The sequence below is a fragment of the Chiloscyllium punctatum genome, chromosome 11 (assembly GCF_047496795.1).
Source record: "Chiloscyllium punctatum isolate Juve2018m chromosome 11, sChiPun1.3, whole genome shotgun sequence".
Taxonomy (NCBI): Eukaryota; Metazoa; Chordata; class Chondrichthyes; order Orectolobiformes; family Hemiscylliidae; genus Chiloscyllium; species Chiloscyllium punctatum.
In genome coordinates, this window is record NC_092749.1 from 97,841,328 (window position 1) to 97,868,832 (window position 27,505).

The window sequence follows — 27,505 nt, forward strand, 5'->3', positions numbered from 1 at the left end:
AGAAAGAAAGCAAGAAAACAACAATTATGAATTACGAATCACTAAGCCTTAGTGTTGCAAGATCCATCGAACATAAAAACTCATAAACTAAAACCACTACAGTTAACAAACCTACAAAGCTAGCAAAGATTATATACAACAAAAACCAAAAAAACCCACAAACTAACATATAATGTGCCAATGGCACTGAATAGGGGAACTCACCCCCTGCCCAAAGGGGGCATCTACACATCCCAAAGCCCAACTTCCCATCCCTATGCCAATACTGCAGCCAGGGCTTTTAAATACCTGAACAGGGCATAAACTGCCCATAAGTAGGCATCTAACCATCCCAACCATTTTCCCTCCTCCTAGCAAGAGCCACACTGCAAACACAAGCAGAAAAGAAAGAAAATACGCCATGAAATAACAATGTGAACAAAGAAATTTTGAAAAAAAAGGTAAGTACCCACCCATCCTTTGGTAAAACTTAGAAATTAAAAGTACACATCCCAACCGCTGCCGATCATAGTTTAGACCAGATTGTTACCAACTCAAAAAAAAGAAAAGCCCTGACTGGACCTCTTTTTTTTGTAATGAAAAGTAGAGACATACCCAAACAACACTACTATTTGTACATACTAAATTTTTCAGCTTAAGTTAGTCTCTTGCCATCTCCAACGTGTCAAAGAAATGTACACATCCATTTAAGGTGATGGAAAGCACCACCGGATACCTCAGAGTACTGGATCCCAAGCTCCCTCAATCTTCTCTTGGCACCGTCATAGGATTTTATTTTCTGGATCACCATCGCTGAGACGTCCTGGAAGAACATAATCTTAGAGTCCTCATAAACTAGGGCCTCTGGTTCCTTCCCCTGGATTCTCTCCTTATCTCTATAGTGATAGAGCCACACCAAGATAGGGCAGGGACGCTGGTCCAGACCTGACCTTTGCACCGTGACCCAGTGAGCCCTCTCAATCTTCAAGCTTCACATTCCAGCTTCCAAGTTAAGGAATTTCAGCAAACCAGTCCTCAATAAATCCCACCGGCCACTTGATTCCCTTGCCCTCCGGCAGACCGACAATCCGAATATTTTTTCTCCTGCCCCTGTTCTCAAGGTCATCAACTTGGTCAAGCAAATTACGGACCTGCGTCTCCAGGGCTTGGATCCTATCCTTGGACGAACCGGTATCGGCTTCCACCGCTGTGACCCTGCATTCTACCTCATCCGTCCTTTTCTCCAGGTCTTTTAGCTGCTGTTCATGCTTCTGCAGCATGATAGAGATCAGGGCCAACTTCTCCATCTGCTTGCCCAACATCTTGCAAAACTTTGCGATCTCCTTCACCGGGAGCTGGTAAGAAATAGAGTCTTCGGCATCGCTGGACGATGAAAATTGAGATAAGTTGCTCTCTGACAGTTTCCTGGGAATTCACAACCTTTCCAGAGTCCCAGGATATCGTGATGGTCTGGGTAAGGCGGGCTAGGACTTTGTCCTGCTTGCATTTGGTGTGGAGCTCTGCAATACAATCTTCCCAGTTCGCTGGATCCCCCCTCACTTTATTTTTAAACATCGTTTTATGCTTGTATTCTGTAACCCAATTTATTCCTTATCCATTTGTGACCTCCCTCGGTTTTGTCTGTCCAAAGCTCCTCTTTTCTGTTCCATTTATGCCTGACTGTGTACTGTTTCTCAGAGGTCCCCATCCGTATCATACAAGTTGGGCAGCACGGTGGCACAGTGGTTAGCACTGCTGCCTCACAGCGCCAGAGACCTGGGTTCATTTCCCGCCTCAGGCGACTGACTGTGTGGAGTTTGCACATTCTCCCCATGTCTGCGTGGGTTTCCTGCGGGTGCTCTGGTTTCCTCCCACAGTCCAAAAATGTGCAGGTCAGGTGAATTGGCCATGCTAACTTCCCAGTAGTGTTAGGTGAAGGGGTAAATGTAGGGGAATGGGTCTGGGTGGGTTGTGCTTTGGCAGGTCAGTGTGGACTTGTTGGGCTGAAGGGCCTGTTTCCACACTGTAAGTAATCTAATCTAATCTAAAAAGTTCAAAGCCTTGCCACCTTTCCACGTATCTCATTCACTAGGCCATTGATCCCACTCTAGTTTAAGTGGACCCTTGGACCAGCTCCTTCCTATACTGTAAATATCCTCTAAGATCGCCAGTGATTCCCAATCAGATGTCATTTTTAAATTCACTCATGGGCAGCACATAGTTCAGTGGTTAGCACTGCTGCCTCTCAACACCAGGGACCCAGGTTCAATTCCAGTCTTGGGCGACTGTGTGGAATTTGCATGTCCTTCCTGTGTCTGTGTGGGCATCCACCAGGCGCTCTAGTTTCCTCCCAAGTTAGGTGCATCGGCCATGCTAAATTGCCCCGTAGTATGCAGGGACATGGAGGATAGGTGGATGCTGCCTGACCTACTATGCATTTCCAGCACCACTCTAATCTTGACTCTGATCTCCAGTCCTCACTTTCGCCTGGGTCAGATATGTTCAGAGCGTCAGTACAGACTTAACAGGGCAAATGGCCTTCTTCTGCACTGCTGGGATTCTGTGGATGTAGACCTCACTGGCTGGGCCACATTTATGACATATCCCTGACTGTCACTGGGAAGGTGGTGTTAAGCTGCCTTCTTCAACCACTGCAGTCCATTTGGTGTAGGTAGACAATGCTGTTAGGAAGGAAATTCCAGGATTTTGACCCAGCAACAGTGATACATTTCCAAATTGGGATAGTAATGAGTGGCTTGGAGGAGAACTTGCAGGGGTGGTGTTCCCATGTGTCTGCTGTCCTTCTCCATCTAGATGGTGGTAGTCATAGATTTGGAAGGATGAGCCTTGATGAATTTCCACAGCTTGAAGATTGTGAATAATGGTAGATCACTGCTTCTTGTTGCTATTTGCATACTTGCTCCAACGTTTATTCTTTGTAACCCCTCAGGACTTGGACAATGCACTGAATGCTAAACACCACCTTGAAAGAGAGAACAGAAGCCTCCAGGACAGGCTGGACTCAACACAAAGAGCATGGGAAGCCTCCAAGTTAGAAATAAGAAGCTGGGAACAGCGTTCCAAAGAGCTGGATGGGAGTTTACTGACCAGTGTGTGTGAGGCCAAATCAGTTCATACTCAGTTAGAGGCATTCAAGCATCAATTGGCATTCCTGCTCAACAAGACAGATGTGATAGTTCCACCCACTGAAGATGCAATCAAAGAAAGAATCCGTGAAGTTTGTAACAGTGAGGAAGCTAGCAAACAGGTAAGTGGCCTACATAAATATTGAGGGCCGTAAAGTTGTCATGAAAGTTGGAGTGATGGGATTTGAGCTGCTTGGTATTCAGGAAACTGTGTGGGAGGGGAGCAGACTTGGTTGTAGGTAATGATCCATTTCCATAATATTGCTCCATCTCTGCCCGTATCTCAGTGCATCCACCGCTGTGATGCTCATTGACACTGGAGTAGAGTGGTGCTGGAAATCCCCGGATGCTGCCTGAACTGCTGTGCTATTCCAGCACCACTCTATTCCAGAATCTGGTTTCCAGCATCTGCAGGCATTGTTTTTTCCTCGCTCATTGACACTCCAAACCCATTCTAATTGTCCATTTGTTGCCTTTCCATCCTCTATCCCCGATTAAATTAAGGTCATCCAAAACCCCAAACTAGGGGAGGCGATGATCCCACAGTATTATCACTGGACTGTTCATCCAGAGACCCAAGTGGTGTTTTGGGACCCGGATTCAAATCCTGCCATGACAAGTGATGGAGTTTGAATTCAATAAAAATCTGGAATTAAGAATATAATGATGGCCATGAACCCATTTTCGATTGTTGGAAAAGCCCATCAGGTTCACTCATGTCCTTCCAGGAAGGAAACTGCTATCCTTACCTGCTCTCAACTACATCTGACTTCAGATCCACAGTAACAGCCCTTTGAGATGGGCAATAAATAATAACCAGTGCCATCCTCATCCCGTGAATGAATAAACTTTCCAAAAATTCAAATTTGCACCATCTTATATATCCCGCCTTATATATCTTATATATTTCCCGCCTCAGGCGACTAACTGTGTGGAGTTTGCACGTTCTCCCCGTGTCTGCGTGGGTTTCCTCCCACAGTCCAAAGATGTGCAGGTCAGGTGAATTGGCCATGCTAAATTGCCCGTAGTATTAGGAAGGGGTAAATGTAGGAGTATGGGTGGGTTGCGCTTCGGCGGGGCGGTGTGGACTTGTTGGGCCGAAGGGCCTGTTTCCACGCTGTAAGTAATCTAATCTAATCTAATCTTTTAGCTTTGTTCTCACTAATTCATACTGACTTCCACCACCTCGTTGCTAGTATTCTCAATACTGTGAGAGTACTCCTACAAGGCCTAGTCCTCCTTGGATGATGGGGGAAGTGGGGGGAGGGTAATGGATCTGAGGTCAAGATTAGCCACGATCTACTTTAATGATGGAATTGGTGCAGGTGGCAGACTTTCTAATATTCTCACATACAGCTATGATGCACAAAACCTTGTGTACAAAGCCTTGTGTGGGTGCAGAGGTCTGTAGCACAAGGTGTTGGTTCCTTTCTAATTTACCCTGGAATACCTTGTACTCTGGAAAAGGGAGGTGAAGCAGTGCTAGAATCCTGCTACCTAATGAGCTGGGGTCTGATTTGTTCACAGATTGGCAGCAAGCATTCTTGTCTCTCTCGCTTCACTTGCCTGTTGGATTATGACCAGGGTTTGGAGGACATGGGGGAAAAGTAAGCTCCCTCTTTTCTCCCCCTACTCATACCCATCTTCTCAATTGGAGAATGGCGTGGGAGAGATGAAGGCTGTGCAGTTGGCCTGCCCCAGGGGTTCCTGAGGCCCACATAAAATACAAAGTCTGGAATCCAGATAAACTTTGATAAGGCCAGGTACTTTGTCTTTGATTGAGACTCAACAGACTATTCACTTGATAAGAGGAGATGCAGGATGGCGAGCACCATATACATAGACTGCTATCCCTCTGTATTCCTAATGAAGGATGTTTGGCCGAAATGTTGATTTTCCTGCTCCTCAGATGCTGCCTGACCTGCTGTGCTATTCCAGCACCATTCTAATCTTGACTGCTATCCCTCTGTAGTCAGGTTTTACTGTAACTCAGTACTTTCTGAACAGATTCTATCAGAAGTCCTTAACTTTCTTTGTTATGAGAATCTGCCTCCCATCTCATTAAAAATGCCACAGGTCCACTATGATGCAAAACAAGTGCTTTACCTGTATACAAATTAGTTGTCCAATGAGGCAGAAGTTGCTGGAAGAGTCAGCAGCATCTGTGAAGATAAATCAGAGTTAATGTTCAGGTCCAGTGGCTCTTCCTCAGACCTGAGGGTGGCTAGGAAGATGTCAGGTTACTTGTAGGAAATAGGATGGGGGGGAGAGGGGGTAAGGAGTAAATGACGGGTGGGAATGGAGCCCAGAAAAAGAGAAGAGCAGTTGGACAGCTGAAGGGCGGGTTGGACTGAAGGGTCTGTTTCTATACTGTACATCTCTATGACTCTATGAATGGATAACGATCTGGGGAGGAAAGTGAGTAGCTGTTAATGGAGCCTGTTACTGGCTAACAATGTTACTTTATGTGACTGGGAGATTGATGATATTTTCTCCAATACAATATGAGGGAGTGCTACATTGAGAGAGGTTGGAAAGACTAGTAAGTGAACAATAAGCTTTAGAGTCCTTCCAATATTTAAGCCTTCTTTAATGTGTACCAGCAAATATACTGATGTTATTGAGTTTTTAAGAATGTTCTACTTTACAGATCTTTGACAAAACACTGCTGTTTATGGCCTGATTAAGTCAAAGGTAGCAGGCTATTCGAGAAACATGTGTGATGTGAGAAATATGTATGATGACATCTCTGAACAGGTTGACTAGAAAGTAACTAACAGGCAAGTGAGGGAACAATCTTGAGATAATATATCAATATTAGAATGTTTAACAAGTTCTTTCCCAAGTGTGACAGAATCCCACAATGTCTGTGATATTAAGAGCTGTGAATGAGCTAAAACTACCTCTAACATATATACAGACTTTAAATCTATTCATTAGATTTAAACAGCACGCATTCATTAATCATGTAGTCAATCTTTGGAAATTAGATGCAGTTTTAATTTTTCTCTCCTGTCATATCAAAAAGGAATTAACACAGAGTGTGACTAGAACCAGGCTCAAATGCCAATAAAACTGACACAATTGTTCCTGGTGGTTATTTGTCATGTACTGGCTCCTGGGGCGAGCTGCTGGTAGTTTGGTGCAGCGGCCTCTCCCTGCTGAAGTTAGGGCACCAACTCAAAGACATCTCTTCCTACCCCACCCCTTGACCATAACCTCACACCTCCCCCCAAACCCCCATCAGCAAACCATCATCTCCCAGACCATACAGAGCCTTATCACCTCAGGAGATCTCCCACCCACAGCTTCCAACCTCATAGTCCAGGAACCCCGCACTGCCCAATTCTACCTCCTTCCCAAGATCCACAAGCCTGACCACCCTGGCCGACCCATTGTCTCAGCCTACTCCTACCCCAACGAACTCATCTCCACCTACCTCGATACTGTCCTATCCCTTGTCGTCCAGGAACTCCCCACATAGGTTCGGGACACCACCCACGCCCTCCACCTCCTCCAAGAGGTCCGTTTCCCCGGCCCCCAATGCCTCATCTTCACCATGGATATCCAGTCCCTCTACACCTCCATCCACCATGACGAGGGCCTCCAAGCCCTGCGTTTCTTCCTCTCCCAACATCCCCAACAGTACCCTTCCAATGACACTCTCGTTCATTTGGCTGAACTGGTCCTCACCCTCAATAATTTCTTTCGAATCCTCCCATTTTCTCGAGACAAAAAGGGTAGCCATGGGCACCTGCATGGGCCCCAGCTATGCCTGTCTCTAAGTTGGCTACGTAGAACAGTCCATCTTCTGTAATTACACCAGCACCACTCCCTACCTCTTCCTCTGCTACATTGATGACTGCATCGGCGCCACCTCGTGCTCCCACGAGGAGGTTGAGCAGTTCATCAATTTCGCCAACACATTCCACCCTGACCTTAAATTCACCTGGACCATCTCTGACACCTCCCTCCCCTTCCTGGACCTCTCCATCTCCATTAATGACGACCGACTCAACACCGACATGTTTTACAAACCCACCAACTCCCACAGTTACCTGGAATACACCCTACCTCCCACCCTACCACCTGCAAAAATGCTATCCCACATTCCCAATTCCTCCGCCTCCGCTGTATCTGCTCCCAGGAGGACCAATTCCACCACAGAACACACCAGATGGCCTCCTTCTCTAATGACCGTAATTTCCCCTCCCACATGGTTGAAGATACCCTTCAACACATCTCATCCATGTCCCGCACCTCCGCCCTCAAACCCCACCCCTCCAACCGCAACAAGAACAGAACCCCCTGGTCCGCACCTTCCACCCCACCAACCTCCACATAAACTGCCTCATCCACCGACATTTCCACCACCTACAAATGGACTCCACCACCAGGAATGTATTTCCCTCCCCACCCCTATCCGCTTTCTGCAAAGACCGTTCCATCCTTGACTACCTGGTCAGGTCCATGCCCCCCAACAACCCACTGTCCCCTCCTGGCACCTTCCCCTGCCACCGCAGGAATTGCAAAACCTGCGCCCACACCTCCTCCCTCACCACCATCCAAGGCTCTAAAGGAGCCTTCCACATCCATCAAAGTTTCACCTGCACTTCCACACATGTTATTTATTGTATCTGTTGCTCCCGATGCAGTCTCCTCTACATTGGGGAGACTGGACGGCTCCTCACAGAGCACTTTAGGAAACATCTCCGGGACACCCGCACCAATCAACCCCACCGCCCCGTGGCCCAACATTTTAACTCCCTCTCCCACTCTGCCGAGAACATGCAGGTCCTGGGCCTTCTCCACCACTGTTCCCTCACCACCAACACCTGGAGGAAGAATGCCTCATCTTCTGCCTCGGAACCCTTCAACCCCAGGGCATCAACATGGACTTCACCAATTTCCTCATTTCCCCTCCCCCCACCTTACCCCAGTTCCAAACTTCCAGCTCAGCACCATCATAGAACAAAGAACATAGAACAATACAGCACAGAACAGGCCCTTCGGCCCACGATGTTGTGCCAAACATTTGTCCTAGCTTAAGCACCCATCCATGTACCTATCCAATTGCCACTTAAAGGTCACCAATGATTCTGACTCTGCCACTCCTACAGGCAGTGCATTCCATGCCCCCACCACTCTCTGGGTAAAGAACCTACCCCTGACATCCCCCCTATACCTTCCACCCTTCACTTTAAATTTATGTCCCCTTGTAACACTCTGTTGTACCTGGGGAAAAGGTTTCTGACTGTCTACTCTATCTATTCCTCTGATCATCTTATAAACCTTTATCAAGTCACCCCTTATCCTTCGCCGTTCCAATGAGAAAAGGCCTAGCACTCTCAACCTATCCTCGTACGACCTATTCTCCATTCCAGGCAACATCCTGGTAAATCTCTTCTGCACCCTCTCCTAAGCTTCTACATCTTTCCTAAAGTGAGACGACCAGAACTGCACACAGTACTCCAAATGTGGCCTAACCAAGGTCCTGTACAGCTGCAACATCACTTCACGACTCTTGAATTCAATCCCTCTGCTAATGAACGCTAATACACCATAGGCCTTCTTACAAGCTCTATTCACCTGAGTGGCAACTTTCAAAGATCTTTGAACATAGACCCCAAGATCCCTCTGCTCCTCCACCTTACTAAGAACCCTACCGTTAACCCTGTATTCCGCATTCTTTATTGTCCTTCCAAAATGGACAACCTCATACTTGACAGGGTTGAATTCCATCTGCCACTCCTCAGCCCAGCTCTGCATCATATCTAAGTCCCTTTGCAGCCGACAACAGCCCTCCTCGCTATCCACAACTCCACCAATCTTTGTATCATCTGCAAATTTACTGACCCATCCTTCGACTCCCTCTTCCAAGTCATTAATAAAAATTACAAACAGCAGAGGACCCAGAACTGATCCCTGCAGAACTCCACTTGTAACTGGGCTCCAGGCTGAATATTTACCATCTATCACCACTCTCTGACTTCGACCGGTTAGCCAGTTTTCTATCCAACTGGCCAAATTTCCCTCTTTCCCATGCCTCCTGACTTTCCGCATGAGTAAAGACCTGTCATCAAGACCATCCTCAAGACCTGTCCCACCTGTCAATCTTCCTTCCCACCCTCCGCTCCGACCTATCACCTTTACCCCTTCCTCCATCCACCTATTGCACTCTCAACTACATCCTTCCCAGGCCCACCCCCTCCCATTTATCTTCCCACCCCCGAGGTTTCCAGCCTCATTCCTGATGAAGGGCTCCTGCCCGAAACGTCGAACTTCTTGCTCCTCGGATGCTGCCTGACCTGCTGTGCTTTTCCAGTGCTCCTCTAATCTTGACTCTAATCTCCAGCATCTGCAATCCTCACTTTTGCCATTTCTGATGCTATTATTGATAATGTCAACACTCCGTGTGACCAGACCCTCTTTCTCTGCCCAAGGTACCCTGCTTTGCCATGTTGGAAATACAGTGAGAGCAACAGCAGATCCAGCACACCTGTAATTGCCACCCTGATTGGAGTTTGCAATGACTGTCCACAATACTGAGAAACACATAGGCAAGTTGGCTCCTGTTATCTCAGATCTGTGAGTTCAACTAAGACTATTGGTCAGGTCAGGAAGGCATCAGATTGAGATGAACAATAAAACAAGAATTCTGTTGGTTATTGCGACCTTATTATGTCATTCCAAGAGACAACCTACATAATCCTCAAGCGTGTTATTACGAAACTGGGTAAACCCCTCTGCTAATTTAAACCCAATACACGGAGAAGTTCACCTCATGCCGTAATCTGTTAAATTTCGAGAGGCACAGAGCTATCCCAGAGGTCACTATTTAAAGTAAAACTTAACAATTTCATTCTTTAAGTCCAAAAAAGAACATTAAACAATTCTTTTTCCTTGAACCTATCTTTTACCTCCCACTCTACAATACTGATCCGATTTTAAGATTTACAAAAAAAAACACATTAAAAAATATGATTAAGATTTACAAAAAAAAGTCATGTTTCAAAACCAGTTAGCTTGTTGATTGTCCTTTCTAGATTCTTCACTGTATTTTCCTGAGTCCTCTCTTCTTCAGTTATCCGCTGCACAGATCTTTCATATGAAGAGGTACCCTTCAGACGGCTATTCATCTAGCAGTATGTACTTGTTGGTGCTTGGCTGTTCTCTCCGCTAACTGTTCAAAATGTCTGATTTTATACCCTAAAGCATCAGACCATTTCATTGGTTTGATGTCATCCCAAACAGTAAACTTCAAATTCAATCAGATTTTGGTATCTGGGGCATAATTTAAACTTATTGGCTGGACTTGAATTTGTTTTTGTTCCATGGCAACACAACTCCAGCTATTTTGACCAAGTGTCACATTTTTCACCTTGTTCAGGACACTTTGTGCTTTCAGTCAGTCCTTGTTAGCTTCCTCCCACTCTTAAAGATACAGTATACCTTTAAAACATACAAATGGAGGGCTTTTGTCCTAGCTCAACTTTTATTTCGCTAGGACAATAATTTATTGTGAGAGACTTTTGAGCAGCTTTGAGCATATCCATCACCTTTTTGACAAAGTCCCATTGAGGGTAATCTCCCATCTCTGCCGTTACCCCATTTTCACTTGCCTCTCGTCGAAAGTTCCCTGGATCTGAGCATAGTCTGGATAATCATGCTATAATAATTGATCTGTATCAAAGTACATCTTACATCAATTAAAAATTTACTAAGATTTAAAAGATGGAAAAGACTGTTAAGAAATTGCAACACACCAGGAAACTGTATTCCTCCATGGTCTAAACACCAAATGCTAACTATTATTGCGTTAGGATGATCATCACAAGATGGTAAAGGAAAAGCAAAGCCATTTTAATTCATGCATCCAGAGATGGCCTAGTGTTGCATCCAGTGTGGTATATAATTATTTCTGAAATGGTTCTTCAGGGTTGTCTTCCCTGCTATATCAAGTACATTGGTCTTCCTCTGGGTGAAGTCTGAGCAATGACAGCCTGTTTTTCATTTCTCCTAAGTTTTAATTCGATTGATTTGACATGATGTTGGACAGCGTGCCAATTGACTGTTATCCAACATGAAAGTTATCCTCTGTGTGAAGCAGCATTTCTGGCCAACAACTCAAAAATAATCTCTTACATTTGAATCTCTCGATTCTATTCTTACAGCTGAACCTGGCAGGTTATAGTCAGATACCAGAGACATTATAATGGGGAACAAAGAGAGGGCAGACCAATTAACTGTGTACACTGCTTCTGTTTGCAAAAAGGAGGACACAAATAGTGTCCCAAATTTGTTGCCATACTCCGGAAAGCTGACTTTCTTCAGTGCTTTGTCTACCTTTTGCAGAAGTGTTTCATTAGGTCACGAGGGAATCTACAATCATCTGCTCCAAAGAATTAGGCCTTACAAAAGTTTTGTTTTCCAATGCCAATGAAGAAAGTTCTTTCCTGCTCATCGTTGAAGCGTACTTGAAACTCTACTCCAGAACAAGGAGGCTTACCTGCTCCCCTGGCTATCATCCTTGGTGTCTCCATTTGCTTTCACAGAAGGTCAGAGAGACTCCCTCTTTGTGGTCAATGACCTTCTTCATTGTCAGATAGCTAAACCTTAATGGATGCTTGAAATGAAGCAAATATTAATGTGAAGGCTAATGACAGGCCCATCTCATGCCTTTATGTCTCTGTGGCCACAATTCTTCCATATCAGCGCCACAAAGATCAATCTGTTCCTTTTGAGTGAAAACCTGGAGTAGCTGTTTTCTGTAATGCATTGTAATACAGCTATTTGGAGGATACAGAATATTCTTACACATTTCAGTCTTCTTTATCAACGGGCATCTCTAGGAATGCAACATTTCCTCTCTACACTAATCTCCAAGAATTTTCCTTTTGTTCCCCCCCCCCGCCAGTTGGTATCATGAGAGAGGGAGACAGAAAGCAGGGGACTACAGGCCAATTAGCTAATAGGAAACAGATAGCAGGAATGAATGGGTTATTTTCTGGCTGAGAAAATTTTACCTGTGGTGAGCCACAGGGATTTGCGCCAGGTCTGCACCTATTCACAATTTGTCTAAATGACTTGGATGAAGGGACTAATAGTGTGGTAGCTAAATTTTCTGATGGCACAAAGATAAGTAGGAAAGTAAATTGTGACGAGGACATAAGTAAGTACAAAGGAATGTAGATGACATGAGTATGCATAGAATCATAGAACAGAGAACAATACAGCATGGACCAGGCCCTTCAGCCCTCAATGTTGCGCCGACCTGTGAACTAATCTAAGCTCATCACCCTACACTATCCCATCATCATCCATATGCCTATCCAAGGACTGCTTAAATGCCTCTAATGTGGCCGAATTAACTATATTGGCAGGTAGGGCATGCCACATCATTACTATTCTCTAAGTAAAGAACCTGCCTCTGACATCTGTCTTAAATCTATCACCCCTCAATTTGTAGTTATGCCTCCTTGTACAAGCTGACGTCATCATCCTAGGAAAAAGACTTTCACTGTCTACCCTATTCTAATCCTCTGATAATCTTGTATGTCTCTATCCAATCCCCTCTTAACCTTCTTCTCTCCGATGAGAACAGACCCAAGTCCCTCAGCCTTTTCTCATAAGACCTTCCCTCCAGACCAGGCAACATCCTGGTAAATCTCCTCTGCACCTTTTTCAATGCTTCCACATCCTTCCTGTAATGGGGAGACCGGAACTGTACACAATACTCCAAGTGAGCCCGCACTGGCGTTTTGTACAGGTGCAGCATGACATTACGACTCCGGGACTCAATCCCTCTCCCAATAAAGCCTAATACACTGTATGCCTTCTTAACAGCACTATCAACCTGGTTGGCAACTCTCAGGGATCTATGTACATTGACACCAAGATCCCTCTGCATATCCACACTATCAAGAATCTTTCCATTGACCCATTATTCTGCCTTCCTGTTATTCTTCCCAAAGTGCATCACCTCACATTTATCTGCAGTGAACTCCATTTGCATAGATCTGGAACGTTTAAAGATTAACTAATGGGATGCCTATCCCTAATTGCCTAGAGAGCAGTTAAGAGTCAACCACATGACTGTGTGGTTCAGGATGTGTAGGCCAGAGCTGGTAAAGACAGTAAATTTCCTTTCTAGGGCATCAGTGGAACAAATGGATTTTTCCTAACAACCATTTCACAGTCACCATTAGACTCTTAATGTCAGAGGATAATTGAATTCAATCTCCACCATCTGCCCTTGGTGGGATTTAAACCCATGTTCTGAGGTGTTACCTGGGTCTCTGGATTAATAGTTCCACGATGATCACCACTAACCCATCACTGCCCCTTGGAGTTTAATGTGGAAGATGTAACATTTAAATGAAGAATGAGAAAATGCAAATAGAGTCACAAAGTCATAGAGATGTACAGCATGGAAACAGGCCCTTTGATCCAACCCGTCCATGCCGACCAGATATCCCAACCCAAAATAGTCCTACCTGCCAGCACCCGGCCCATATCCCTCCAAACCCTTCCTATTCATATACCGATCCAAATGCCTCTTAAATGTTGCGATTATACCAGCCTCCACCACATCCTCTGGCAGCTCATTCCGTACACGTACCACCCTCTGCATGAAAAAGTTGCCCCTTAGGTCTCTTTTGGTCAGAGTTTGCAGGAGGGATGAGGGTATCCTGGTACATGAATCACAAGAGATTAGTATGCAGGTTTAGCAAGTAATTGGGTAAGCTAACAGAATGTTATCATTTATTGCAAGGGACATTGGATACAAAAGCAGGGAGGTTATGCTTCATTTGTACAGGACCTTGCTGAGACCACATCTAGAGAAATGCATCGCACTGGCCACGTTCTTTAAAGAGGGATGTAAATGCATTCGAAGCAGCACAGAGAAGGTTTACAAAAGGTGAAGTAAAGTCACCATAATCCTACTCCACTGTAGAGCTGCTCCATCATGAGAGAGGTGACTGGTGGTAGTTTAACCTGAGGGTCTCTGTGCTTCAGGTAAGGGGAGAGGTTGACAAGGGAGCCCTTTGTAGTATCCTCAGCTTTACAGGAATTGAACCAATGCTGTTGTCGTCTGTGTTACAAGCCAAATGTCCAGCTAACTGAGCCAACATTCAATAAAGTCATTACTGATCTCATTGCGCCCTTCACTCCAATTTCCTACCTGCTCCCATACCTCTTGGTTTTCTCATCAACGAAAAACTTAATTACAAAATAATTACTCCAGTAACTCCAATTCAGTGGTGGAAGAGTAGAGTGTAACTGGTGTTACAACCAGGTGGCTTCAGCTGACTATTAACCACTTTCTTAATCCAGAATTGCTGGCTTCACTAATATTAACATAATGTTGCCAAGCAGAAAACTGGGAAGGGAACTGCACCCAGCATTTCTTGCTTTAGAGCCAAAGACCTATAAAGAAAGGAAGGAGTATTTTTACATTGTACCTTTCAAGACCTAGCAATGTCCCAGAAGCCCTTTACAGTTCATGGAAGTCCTTTTTGAAAACAAAAAAGCCGAAATCTCCTTTTTGAAATGTAAATACTGTTGTAACGTATGACAATGCAGTGTGACAATGAAGTCGCAAGGACCAGTGCTGAAATAAGTGATCGGATAATTAGTTTTGGTGAGGGATAAATGTAGGGCAGGTCTGAGTTTCTTTCAGAATGCCATGGAATCTTTTTACATCTGCTGAGTCCTCATTTTGCACAAAAGATAGGACCTCCAACACAGCAGCAGTTCCTAAGGTCTGAAACGTGTAATCTGGATTGAAGATTAAATCCACAGCCTCTGACTTGGTGTTCACTCTGAGCCACACCTATGGAGCACCAGAAAAGCTGCTTGTTGATCGTATCTGTCCCACATCAGTTCCAGTCAGGTAAATGTTAAAGACCCCCTTCAACTGCTTCACTCCAATGGTTTTCTCCATAAGCCATGTTTATTCCTCAATCAATATATTAAAACCACATATTATCTGGTTATTTTTATGCTGCTGTTTGTTATAGCTTACTGTTTACAAATTGGCTGCTGTTTCCTCCAGTGAACACATTCTGAACATACTTAACTGGGTGTGGAGCACTTTGAAATGTCCTAAGGTATTAAAGGTGCTATGGAAATACACATACTTTCTTTACTTTGAATACATCCTGCTGATGGTTCCAGCTCAGAGGTTTCAATCCATCGTATCTGGGTCAAGAGATTGTTCAAGTCTCACTCCAAAGACTTGTGCACTTGGTCCTGATGTTCCAGGGCAGGACTGAGAGAATGCTACGTTGCTATAGGTGCTGGCTTTCAGGTGAAGCATTAACTTGAAGCCCTATCTGTCCTTTCATAAAGGATTTAGTGATCACTGTTGGATAATGGGAAGGGGAATTCTCCAAAATGTTTTGACAATATTTATCCCTCAACCACCATCACTTTTATAAAAAAAGCCTAACTTAGTCATTATCTCTTTGCTGTTTGTGGGAGCTTATTGGAAGTAATTTAGTTGCTGTGTTTCCTCTATCAACTCAGTAAGGGCTGCCGCTGACACAATGAAAGGTGCTTTATAAATGCAATTGTTTTTACCTTGTTAATTCTGCCTCATGGGAATTTTCTCTAATTCTCTCAATGGGCATATCAATCTATGAATGAAGCATTGATTCCGTGTCTAAGGCAAAAGAGGGACTGTGCCACCAGGTAGCGGTGTTCTCTCATTAACGTTCGGAGTTTGTTACCTGTTCAATGCAACATGTGGCTTGCCGTCTTTCATGTCTAGTGTCCCTGGTAATTCAGCTCTGAATAATTATTGCTTGTCTTTTAGTTACAAGGTTATAAAAGATTGAGTGTTGAGTTAGTGTAAATTATCACTAAGCGAGGATTTATAACTTCCTGGTGACAATCCAAATTAACTCAAGTTTGTTTTGAACTTGTATTCCAGGCTGAGATTTTAAAATTGAGCTCATCTGGATCTCTGCCATCTAATCTCTGTCCCTCAATTGCCAGGTGTCTTTTTTTTTAAGGGGGATTATCACAAATAAAAGTAATTTCTGTCAATGTAGCTCTGTTTGTATTTAGGTAAAGTCAGAAGTCACACGACACCAGTTATAGTCCAACAGGTTTATTTGAAATCACAAGCTTTCGGAGCACTGCTCCTTCATCAAGTGAAGTCTCCACCTGATGAAGGAGCAGTGCTCCAAAATCTTGTGATTTTTAATAAACCCGTTGGACTATAAACCCGTTGTGCAACTTTTGAGCTTCTCCACCCCAGTCCAACACCGGCACCTCCCAATGTATTTCGGTAACTTAATTATCTTCATTTTGGAAAGTAGGACAGGAGGTCAAGTTATGTTTGTGGTCGGGGTGGGGTGAGGGAAGTGTTGAGTAAGTGGTAAAGAGGTTTCTACCGAGTTCTTGTGAGATTAATTAGTTACTTATTAACTCCCTTAGGTTTTGTTAATGTCTCAAGCGAAAGAAGCTTCTCCACATTGACTGAATCAAACTTCTTTGTAACTTTAAAGATTTCTCTTTCTGGTCACCCCTCAGTGTTTTTTTCCCCCTCACAGAGGACAGTCCTGATTTAGTGGTATAACCTCTTAGTTTTAACACAATTGTTTCAGGCCTTCTTTGGTGGCTCAGTATTCCTCTTAGAAAGTGGCAGTGTCAAAGTTTGCAAATAACCTTGGAAGAATTGTGAATAGTAAGAAGGGCAATGTGTTACACCAGACAAGTTAGTGGGTGGGAAAGGTGGTGGCATATGAAGTTCAATGCAGAGATGTATGATTGAAGGTGAGCAGGGTCGATAGACAGAGCAGTAAGTAAAGCAGAGTGTTCTCAACTTAATTAAGAAGGACTTCAAGTTCAAAAGCAAGGGGGCGCTTTGAATAAGACACTTATTAGACTTCAGCTGAAGTACTGTGTACAATTCTGTGTTACAGGATTGATATAAATGAATTAGAGAGAGTGCAGAAGAGGATTACAAGAATGGTGATGAGTCATTTCCGTTATGAGGATAGATTGAAGAAGCTGGTATTTAGTAAAATGCCAAGAGGAGATCTACTAGAGGTTTTAAATCTTCAATGGGCTGCAAGAGGTCGATCGAGAGAAAATGTTACCGCTTTTAAAACTATCTAGAACAAGAGGGCATAGATTAAGAGTGATCTGCAATAAAATGCAAGAGTGAAGAGAGGCAAATTTTTTTTGCATAGCAAGCAAATTCACCAGGTATGGAATGCACTACCTGGAAATGTGTTGGAGGCAGGATCAACTGAGGCATTGAAGAAGGCTTTGGATTAAAAAAATGCAAGGGTTTAGGAAAAGGCAGGAGATTGGCACTTGGTAATGATGATCATTTAAAGAAATCATGGCCGTGATGGGCTGAATGGCCTCATTCTGCACCACAACAACTCTGTGGTGTCTCCAGCAGCGCCAGAACTGGGTAGTGCCATGGACGGGGTCATCATGAATCCCAGAGAGAGGAAATTTGTGTAGTTGTTATTTGGGCTGAGGGGAGCCCAGGGAAGGGAGCCAGGAGTGGGAGGGACATGTTATGGAGGCAAGGACCTGGAGGACCATGGGCAGAGAGCAATACCTGTGGGTGGGTGGGGTTGCCAGAGTGCCCAGGACACATCTCCAGCCCCCCTCAATAACTGATGTGACTATTTTCAACAAGATTGTGAAAGAAACAGCATTTACAGTGGCTCCTTTGCCACTGCCCAGCTTTTTATGGCTGTGGAAGTGATTTGAAGACCTTAAGTAGGGGGATAACTGGGCACTTAAAGCACTCAATTGGGATAAGGTCAGGGGTGAGCAAGAAAGCCACCTGACATTGTTTGCTTCCACCGATAACATGCCTGGTGGAGGGATTGGGGGTAAATAAAATCCAGGCTGTGAAGAACAGAACACGATGCACTATTTTTAAAAATTTTGAATTTACAACCTCTGAAATATTTTTATACGTCTTTAAATGTAAACCATTCTCTTTGTGCTAAGTCGATTGTTTCAAAGGTTACTGTGACCAATTCGATCTTTGTTTATGCCTTGGGAAAGACAAAAGAAACACCAAAATCTGGTTTGACTACAGGTTGTAAGTATTGTACGGACATTGTAAATTTGACTGGAGGAATCGGTTCCTGTTTGGGTCGAGATGAAGTGATTACATTGAAACGTCAAACAATGGTGTTATTATCAGGAGATTTTGGTTCTATTGGAAGTATTGATCCAACTCTAGGGAAAGCTTTGTGCTTAATCATTCAGTTCCACAAGGTTGGGGAGCTGCTGTTAAAGTGCGCCATACCCAACCAGAGAGGGAAGGTGTACAATGTCAAACATGGATCTGTTTAGCTTTTGTCCATTTCCCCTAGTGAATGAAATTCATTGGGGGTGGGGACATTGGATGACACAATGGAATTGTACATCTCTTCCATCTTTACCCTCTTTTTGCCCATCAAGTGTTCTGATTGTTCCAGCTAACCCATGCCTGTAATGAGTGTAGGCCTAAGCTTCATTCTTGGTCAGTGTTAGCAAACACTGTACTGACTGCATTTGGTCGTGGGAGGTCATGGTATCACACTAGCTTCAGAGTCGGAGTGCTGTGGGCTTGAGCCTCATTCCAGAACATCTAGGCTTACACTTCAATCTGGTGCTGAGGTTTCAGGTGCCATGTTAAATGGTGGTCCATTATGTCCTCTCGGATGGATAGGGAAGATCTATTCAAAGCCAAAGTGGATTGTACTCCTCAGTGTCATGACCAATATTTACCCCTTAACCAACATCATTGAAAGAGATCACCTAGTCCTTCTCTCAGTACTGCATGTGGGAACTTGCTCTGTGCAAATGGCTGTAGCCTTTCATACATCGCAATGGCGATTGTATTTCAACACCTATTAATGAACTCTGGTTCAATTTGAGATATTGGGAATTGTGAAAGGTGCTTTTAGAAGTCTGAGTAATCATGGTAACTAGAGCCTAACATTTTGAACATTGCTGAATTAGAGTCATAGAGTCATAGAGATGCACAGCATGGAAACAGACTCTTTGATCTAACCCGTGCATGCCGACCAGATATCCCAACCCAATCTAGTCCCACCTGCCAGCACCTGGCCCATATCCCTCCAAACCCTTCCTATTCATATACCCATCCAAATGCCTTTTAAATGTTGTACTAGCCTCCACCACTTCCTCTGGCAGCTCATTCCATACACGTACCGCCCTCTGTGTGAAAACGTTGCCCCTTAGGTCTCTTTTATATCTTTCCCCTCTCACTCTAAACTTATGCCCTTTAGTTCTGGACTCCCCCACCTCAGGGAAAAGACCCTGTCCATTTATCCTATCCATGCCCCTCATAATTTTGTAAACCTCTATAAGGTCACCCCTCAGCCTCCGACGCTCCAGGGAAAACAGCCCCAGCCTGTTCAGTCTCTCTCTATAGCTCAAATCCTCCAACCCTGGCAACATCCTTGAAAATCTTTTCTGAACCCTTTCAAGTTACACAACATCTTTCCCACAGAAAGGAGACCAGAATTGCACGCAATATTCCAACAGTGGCCTAACCAATGTCCTGTACAGCCATAACGTGACCTCCCAGCTCCTGTACTCAGTACTCTGACCAATAAAGGAAAGCATACCAAACACCTTCTTCACTATCCTATCTACCTTCGACTTCACTTTCAAGGAGCTATGAACCTGCACTCCAAGGTCTCTTTGTTCAGCAACACTCCCTAGGACCTTACCATTAAGTGTATAAGTCCTGCTAAGATTTGCTTTCCCAAAATGCAGCACCTCGCATTTATCTGAATTAAACTCCATCTGCCACTTCTCAGCCCATTGGCCCATCGGGTCAAGATCCTGTTGTAATCTGAGGTAACCTTCTCCGCTGTCCACTAACCTTCAATTTTGGTGTGTTCTGCAAACTTACTAACTATACCTCTTATGCTCACATCCAAATCATTTATATAAATGATGAAAAGTAGAGGACCCAGCATTGATCCTTGTGGCACTCCACTGGTCACAGGTGGTACCAGCTCTCTCTGTCTCTGTCTCTCTCTTTCCTCTCCTATGCTTTCTCTCTCAGTGTCTCTCTCTTTCTATATCTCTGTCTCTATCTCTCTCATCTCCTCTGAACTCCATCCCAACCCTTGGAGTGACAGACTGCCACTCCTAGAATATCCAAACATTTCAGTGTGGAGTTTAACCCTGTCTCCTGGATTTGGGACAAGAGCAGAACAGCAAGGAGAATTTCAGGATTTGTGTAGCATCAAGTAGATTATACAAACCCTTTGTATGTTTTGCACCCAATGTAATATCAACATTAACCCCGTCAGAACCATTACCTCATACAATAAGGAAGGGATTTGCAGGGGGAAGGTGGAATGAAACCAATGCCTTTAGTTGGGGCGTCAAGAACAAGGGGCATACCATCCACATTAGATCCAGGGTTTAGGGATGATGTTCAGGAGAATCGTTTCACTTGGTGTTTAGGAGGAATCTGGAACTCCCTTCATAAAGGGGTCTTGGATGCTGGGTCCAGTTAAATTTTCAAACCTGAGATTGATACATTTTCATTGGGTATGGGCATCAAAGGAGAAAAAGCGAAGTTAGATAAATGGGGTTGAGGTACAATTCCGATACGATCGAAATGATTGTCACGAAGGACTAAAAGGCCGACTCCAGCGTGTTTATTCCCAAGTGTGTGTTACCACTGTTTTGGTGCTACCACTTCAATCAGAAAGCCAAACATACAATGGGTTTGTATAATCCACTTGATGCTACACAAATCCTGAAATTCTCCTTGCTGTTCTGCTCTTGTCCCAAATCCAGGAGACAGGGTTAAACTCCACACTGAAATGTTTGGATATTCTAGGAGTGGCAGTCTGTCATTCCAAGGTTTGGGATGGATTTCAGTGGAGAAGAGAGAGACAGAGGTATAGAAAGAGAGAGCCACCGAGAGAGAAAGCATGAGAGGGGACAGAGAGAGACAGAGACAGAGAGAGCTGGTACCACCTGTGACCAGTGGAGTGCCACAAGGATCAGTGCTGGGTCCTCTACTTTTCATCATTTATATAAATGATTTGGATGTGAGCATAAGAGGTATAGTTAGTAAGTTTGCAGGTGACACCAAAATTGGAGGTGTAGTGGACAGCAAAGAAGGTTACCTCAGATTACAACAGGATCTTGATCCAATGGGCTGAGAAGTAACAGAGTTTAATTCAGTTAAATGCGAGGTGCTGCATTTATGTGGTTGGACAGGTGTTCTATTCTAGCTTCTGTGAAAAGCAGATGTATCTGTACCAGCTCCATTAAATTTGAGGAATTATGCCCAACCAAATGTGCTTGAACTAATTGCTTTCATGCAATAATCCTCCTTGTTACCTATGAATCATGTTTATTTTTCCCTGTACATACGCCACAATGGTGTATTCTCTACCACTGATTGCTAGATAGGCCCAAATCAAAGGAGGGTTGATGGCAAGTGTCTCGAACAACCCTAACGCAGAACCACATGCTGGTGAAGGTGGCAATTGCCAGCAGCTGCCAGCAGTGGGCACATGGGTAAATACCACGTTTGTCATTTTACACATCTCAGCTACATCGCTGTGCAGCTTTCAAATTTCAAGAGCTAAGTTGGCTTTTTATTTGTAGTTCTAATATTAGAACAATGATATCTAGCCATATCCGACCATTTGAAGGCAGCGTTGCCTTCGCTGCTAAAAAAGCTTTTTGGCATATGGTGCTGCTGCAGAACAATTGGAGACTAATTCTTATATACCTCATCAAGAACTCTGATAACATTTAGATTACCAGCAGTTGGCAAATGCTGAAAGATGCACAGAAACAACAGATAAGCAGCTGTCTGTGAGAATGATGGAGAAGCGGGCAGAGTGGACGAAACATACAATTGTAGAAAATAAGAGCAGGAGTAGGCCATTCGGCCCCCTCAAGACTGCTGCACCTTTCAGTATGATCAGTATTTGGTACAGAGGTACTGGATACTGGCACCAGTCCTCCTTTGACTTGGCTGATCATCCAACTGAGTCCCTATTCCCTCTTTCTTTCCATATCATTTGCTCCCTTTAGCTCTAAGAACTATATCCAACCACAACTTGAAAACATTCAATGTTTTGGCCACTTCCTATGGCTGACAATTCTGAAGGCTTGCCACCCTGGGTGAAGAAATTTCTCCTTTTCTCAGTTCTGCCTGGCCTATTCCATAGCCTTAGAAGGAAAGTGAATGGTGTCACTATACAGTTGAAGATCAATGGAGGCTGACTGAGCAGATTTGAAAGTGTTTGCAATTGATAGTAAAGGGGAAATAGAAATAGGTTAGGGAAAGTTAAGAGGTGGTTGAAAAAGTAGAGATGTTATTAAAGCAAACAAGTTATGAGAACAAGTGTGACTTTGAATTCAGTTGATCGAGCTGCCTTCTGAGTGGATTCAGTCCATATTCCAGGAATTGAGCACATTATCTACGCTGGCATTAGTGGCACACTGAGGGAGTGCTATTTTGTGTGCAGTATTTCCACTGAGAAGTAGTGCTAAGGCCTCATCTGTCTGTTTCAGTGAAAGATACCACTGCATTTTCAATGGTATTAATACCATGCACTGAATGCAATTCGTCCATTAATGCCAGTAGGAATGACTGAAATTGGAGATATACTTGTGAAGGGAATATGTAATATGCTAAATAACAGACAGAAAGGTCTTTTTTAATTGGAACAGTGATATGGTGACACTAATTAGGTGATAAAGGGATTTATTGCTGCTAACAGATGTCTCGGTTTGGAGAAAACATCAAAATGGGAGAAGGTTCTCCTGGGACTAGCGGATGGTTTGTAGTGGAGTTACCCAGAAGTCAGTATTTGAACCCTTGCTTTTCTTGATATATACTAATGATGTGGATATTGGTGTGCAGGGGGCAATTTCCAAGTTTGCAAACGACACTAAACTTGGAAGAATTGTAAACTCTGAAGAGGACATGTGTGGAATTCCATAAGTACAAGTTGGTGGATTGGGTAGATAAGTGCCAGATGATGTTTAATGCAAAGAAGCATGAGGTAATGCGCATTGGTCAGAAGAACGCTGAAAGACAACAGAAAATAGTGGGTATAATTCTAAAGTGAGTGCAGGAGTGGAGGGATCCAGGTGTATATGGCATAGACCATGGAAGGTGGCAGTGCAGGAGGGAAGAGAGAGAGCAGTCATTAAAGCATACAGTGTTCTTGGCTTTACTAACAGAGGCATAGAGTGTGAAAGCAGAGAGGTGATGTTGAACTTGTACAAGACATTTGTTAGACCTCCGATGGAGGATTGTGTATAGCTCTGGACTCCACATTATTGGAAAAATGAGAATGCATTGGAGAGGGTACAATGTGATTTACTAGAATAGTTTCAAGTATGAGAGCTCTGGGGATTGAATCTGATAGGAGCAGCTGCATATTCATCACATACCAGGTTCTGGGAAAGTTGTCCAGATTAAGGTGGAATTGGGAAGAGACCTGTATACCTATTGGTTGAGTAGAATAGGTAGGTGACATTGTAACTGACATCCTTTTATTGACATACAGCCAGCCATCTTACATATCAGCCTCAGATCGTTGTATAACCCTTAGATGTTAATGTCCACAGCAGATCTACTGCCTGCAACCTACGACTGAAACTGATACCAACATTAGTAACAGGGTGTTGCTATTACTGTTTCCTGATTTGCGTAGCTGTTTGCCTGTTTCTACTAGCTATATCTTCCTCACATTGAGGATTTGGTAAGTCTCGCAAATAATCAAAGCCTTATTTGTAGTTTTTGAAAATGATCTTGTCTCCTGCTGTAGCTCCGTGGCCGCATTCCTGTTGCTGAGCTCTTTAAGTACTGCCAGAGCCTCCTTCCCATGGCCCTAGTTCCCTGTGAGTCTGAGCTTGCAGATACAAATGATGCAAGTGGGTAGAACCTCGTTGAGTTGCACAAATTCAAGCTGTGTGACTAATATCTTGGTGCCAGGCCCTTATGAATGCCGGTATTATTGTAAAATTCTGTTTCCTCCTGGGTAGGTGTTGAGTATCTAATCTCTGGTGCCAATCTATGGAGCTCAGTATTTGTCTATGGAATGAGAAGTCTTGTTATACAGTTTGCTTAATGATGCACCGTGGTTCATAAATGCATGATGAGCTTGCAGGGTACAATTAGCCTTTGAGAGACCAATTTCAGGTCATACCAACAGTTCAATGGCATCCGCACATTTGAACATTATGAGCCTCGCTGGATATCTTACAAATACAGGCTCAGAGCTTTGTCCACTGGGATCAGATGTTGGGACACCAGCTATATGTTCATTCCGAGACCACCTGTATAACCGTTCAATAGGCGGGGATCTTAAAACCAACCCAGGAGTGCCAGCAACTGCATAAACGACCAGACAAAGAAATGAGTTAGGGAAAATGTCTGCACTGTTGATTATGTTCTGCTTGTGCCAAGTGCATATCAACTGGAACATCTTTATTAATTGTCAGGTAACAATGGTCATTCAGAAGAAGCGATGGAGTCACTGAAACGCAAACATGCTCAGCATTATGTTGTGTCTGTGATGCAATGGAGGAGGCTAGTTATTCAGTATTTGCACAGTATTATGGGGGTGGGAGTGCCCTCGATGTAGGTTATTAGCTGGACACAGCCCCGACTTCAGCCAATGCTTAAGTGCTTGTAAATGCCATGAAAATATTCCAAGCAGATTTAGAAGGAAAAAGCGAAATCTACAGGCTTGAAACTTAAACAGAAAGTGGTGTGTGTTTGGCAGCTCTCTGGGCAAAGAGCAGAGGGCAGGCAAATCTTTTAGCTATGTTCTCTAGAATTGAAGATTGAATGATAAGCAGGCATCTTCGTAAAGTGGGGAAAATAGAGGAACAGTGCAGAGGGAGAAGAGAGAACCCACATATGCAACAATCACGCATGCAGCAAATGCATTCATGCTTTCAATTTTGCGCCAACTAAATTCATTGCTTATCCTTCAATCTTCAGTTCTGATGACACAGTACCCAGCCTTTTCTCCTCACTGATAGTTGCTGCTCCCATCATTCACCTGCAGCAGTACTGAACTCAGAGCACATACACTGACTGTAGATGGGAATCCAATTGTATAATTAGAACTATACCAGCACTTAAATGATGACGGCGGATTGCATACACTTGGCTTGAATTTATTATCCCCTTATGGTACTAGAAGAAAATGAGGACTGCAGATGCTGAAGAGTCAGAGTTGATAAAGCATGCTGCAAGACTAAAGAAGGGGTATGCCCAAAACATCAACTGTCTTCTGCTTCTCAGATGCCTGACCTCCTGTGCTTTTTGCAGTGCCATGCTTTATCCCCTCAAGTTCAAAGACTTCAGCGGTGATCTAATTTAGGGTTTGATTGTATAAAGATATTCGACGGGATAGGTTCCAAGTTACTATATCCTCTGGATGCGTAAATTCAGACAAAGAGGCATGTTAAAATGAAATAGGAGAAAGTGAGGACTGCAGATGCTGGAGATCAGAGTTGAGAGTGTGGTGCTGGCAAAGCATAGGTCAGGCAGCATCCGAGGAGCAGGAGAATCGAAGTTTCGGGCATAAGCCCTTCATCAGGAATGATTAGGAAACCTAATGAAGAGCTTATGTCCGAAACGTCGATTCTCCTGTTCCTCGGATGCTGACTGACCTGCTGTGCTTTTCCACTACTATACTATCGACAACAATGTTAAAATGAAAACGAACTAAGGTGAGTAATTGGGATTCAGAATACAGAATAGCCATTGCATGGTGAGACAGAACAGAGGGAGTCATTTCATACACAGCTAGACCAGGCCAGACTCCCTCAAAATATTCCTGGAAGGAAGCCTAGACCCTAACTTTGTCTTATTTTAAAGGTAAATGTGAAGTGTCTGTTCCAGATGCAATGCAACTGGTTACACTACTCAATGATAAGAAAACCACCATTTATTTAAATACCATAGTTAAAATATAACGAAAGAAAGAGGACTTTAGAATAACTTAACTCTACTGGAAAACTTAATAGAAACAGTAACTAATTAATGTTTCCAATATGGTAACATCCCATAAACATACCCCTCGGCAAAAAAAAATTCGACACAATTTCTTGCATCCAGTTCTCCCATCCAGGAGGGATAAACATCAAGGGAAAGTTCAGAGAGAATAGCAGCCAGAAGACAATCACTGAAGCGAGTTTTGAGAAGATTTGTAGCTCAGGTTGAGGTTCTGGATGTAGGTTTGCTTGCTGATGAAAATGAATCTTCCAGCTCAGCGAGCCTGCCTACATCCAGAATTCACTGAAGCATCCAACTCTTTTTGAGACCCCAATAGCTTCTGATGCTGCTCAGAAATCGTGGTCTGGGAGATCTGGCCACACCCATTCAGGCTGTTTTATTTTTTAAAAAACCAAGCTGTTTACTCAAGAGGTCTTCAGTAGCCAGTTACTACCTGTGCCTTACAGTCTCTCTTCAAACAAAAAGGACAAAATAAACTGACAGCATCGTCACACTGATTAAGATGATAATGCACACAATTAGAGTAGATAGGCAGCCCCATCTTTATTCTCTTTTTGGGACACTAGTGCACAGTGTAGTTTTGCTGGGATGTTGTTTTAAGTTTCCACCAATATTTACCTTGAAGCTTTATGTGGGAAATGCTGACCATCATGCCCTAGAACCTCAATGAAATACTCTTGCCCACTGGTGCTGAATAACCCATCAAAATGACATACATCTCCAATTCCAAAGGGCGACGGTGAGCTTTAAATGTGTGCTTCTCATGTCTTTCCCAGACAGTGTCACGGTTGGAAGAGAATGTGACCAAACTGACCGAGCAACTGGAGAGGCAGGTGGATCTGCACCAAGCTGCACTGCAACGTTGCACCAAGGCAGATCTGGGACTTTCAGAACTTCAGGAGAGAGTTCGAACCCTGGAGGGAAACCTGCTAAGCGGAGATGTGCTGTGTGATACCTTGAGCCAGGACAAACAGAAAGTAATGGGTTCTGCTGGACCAAGTTTGTTTGATTGTTTCAGCGTCCAATTTGCTTTGATAACACCAAACAGAAAGCTTTGACACTTGTTCTGGTTTGCCCCCAACAGATTGAGGCTCCTTTCGGCTTTCCTCCAACCTCCACTCTTTCCTCCTTTGTGTTAGCAAGCCTCCTCTTTAACTCTGAGGGGCAGGACATTTCAGGTTGCAAAGTTCCCAGCTTTACTCATGGCCCCCTACCATACGAGTTCGCTAACTCCCATAAACCATCTCCTCTCCTGCTTCAGCTAAGGCCTCTTAGAGCTGTCGCAAGTGAAGGTTGGCAAATTCAAATGTAGGTACCAGGATTAAAACTAAGTGCCAAGGGCTATGCCAGTGTTTGA

At 43.9% G+C, this 27,505-nt stretch overlaps 1 protein-coding gene across 2 annotated transcripts in view; it reads left to right on the forward strand.

Moving 5' to 3' along the window:
• Positions 1-27,505, forward strand: part of ccdc170 (coiled-coil domain containing 170) — a 107,137-nt gene that overhangs the window by 62,725 nt on the left and 16,907 nt on the right. For both annotated transcript variants that reach the window (XM_072581366.1, XM_072581367.1), the window contains exons 8-9: positions 2,930-3,247; positions 26,925-27,125. In XM_072581366.1, the coding sequence (XP_072437467.1) occupies positions 2,930-3,247; positions 26,925-27,125 (519 nt within the window). The remainder of the gene's footprint in view (positions 1-2,929; positions 3,248-26,924; positions 27,126-27,505) is intronic.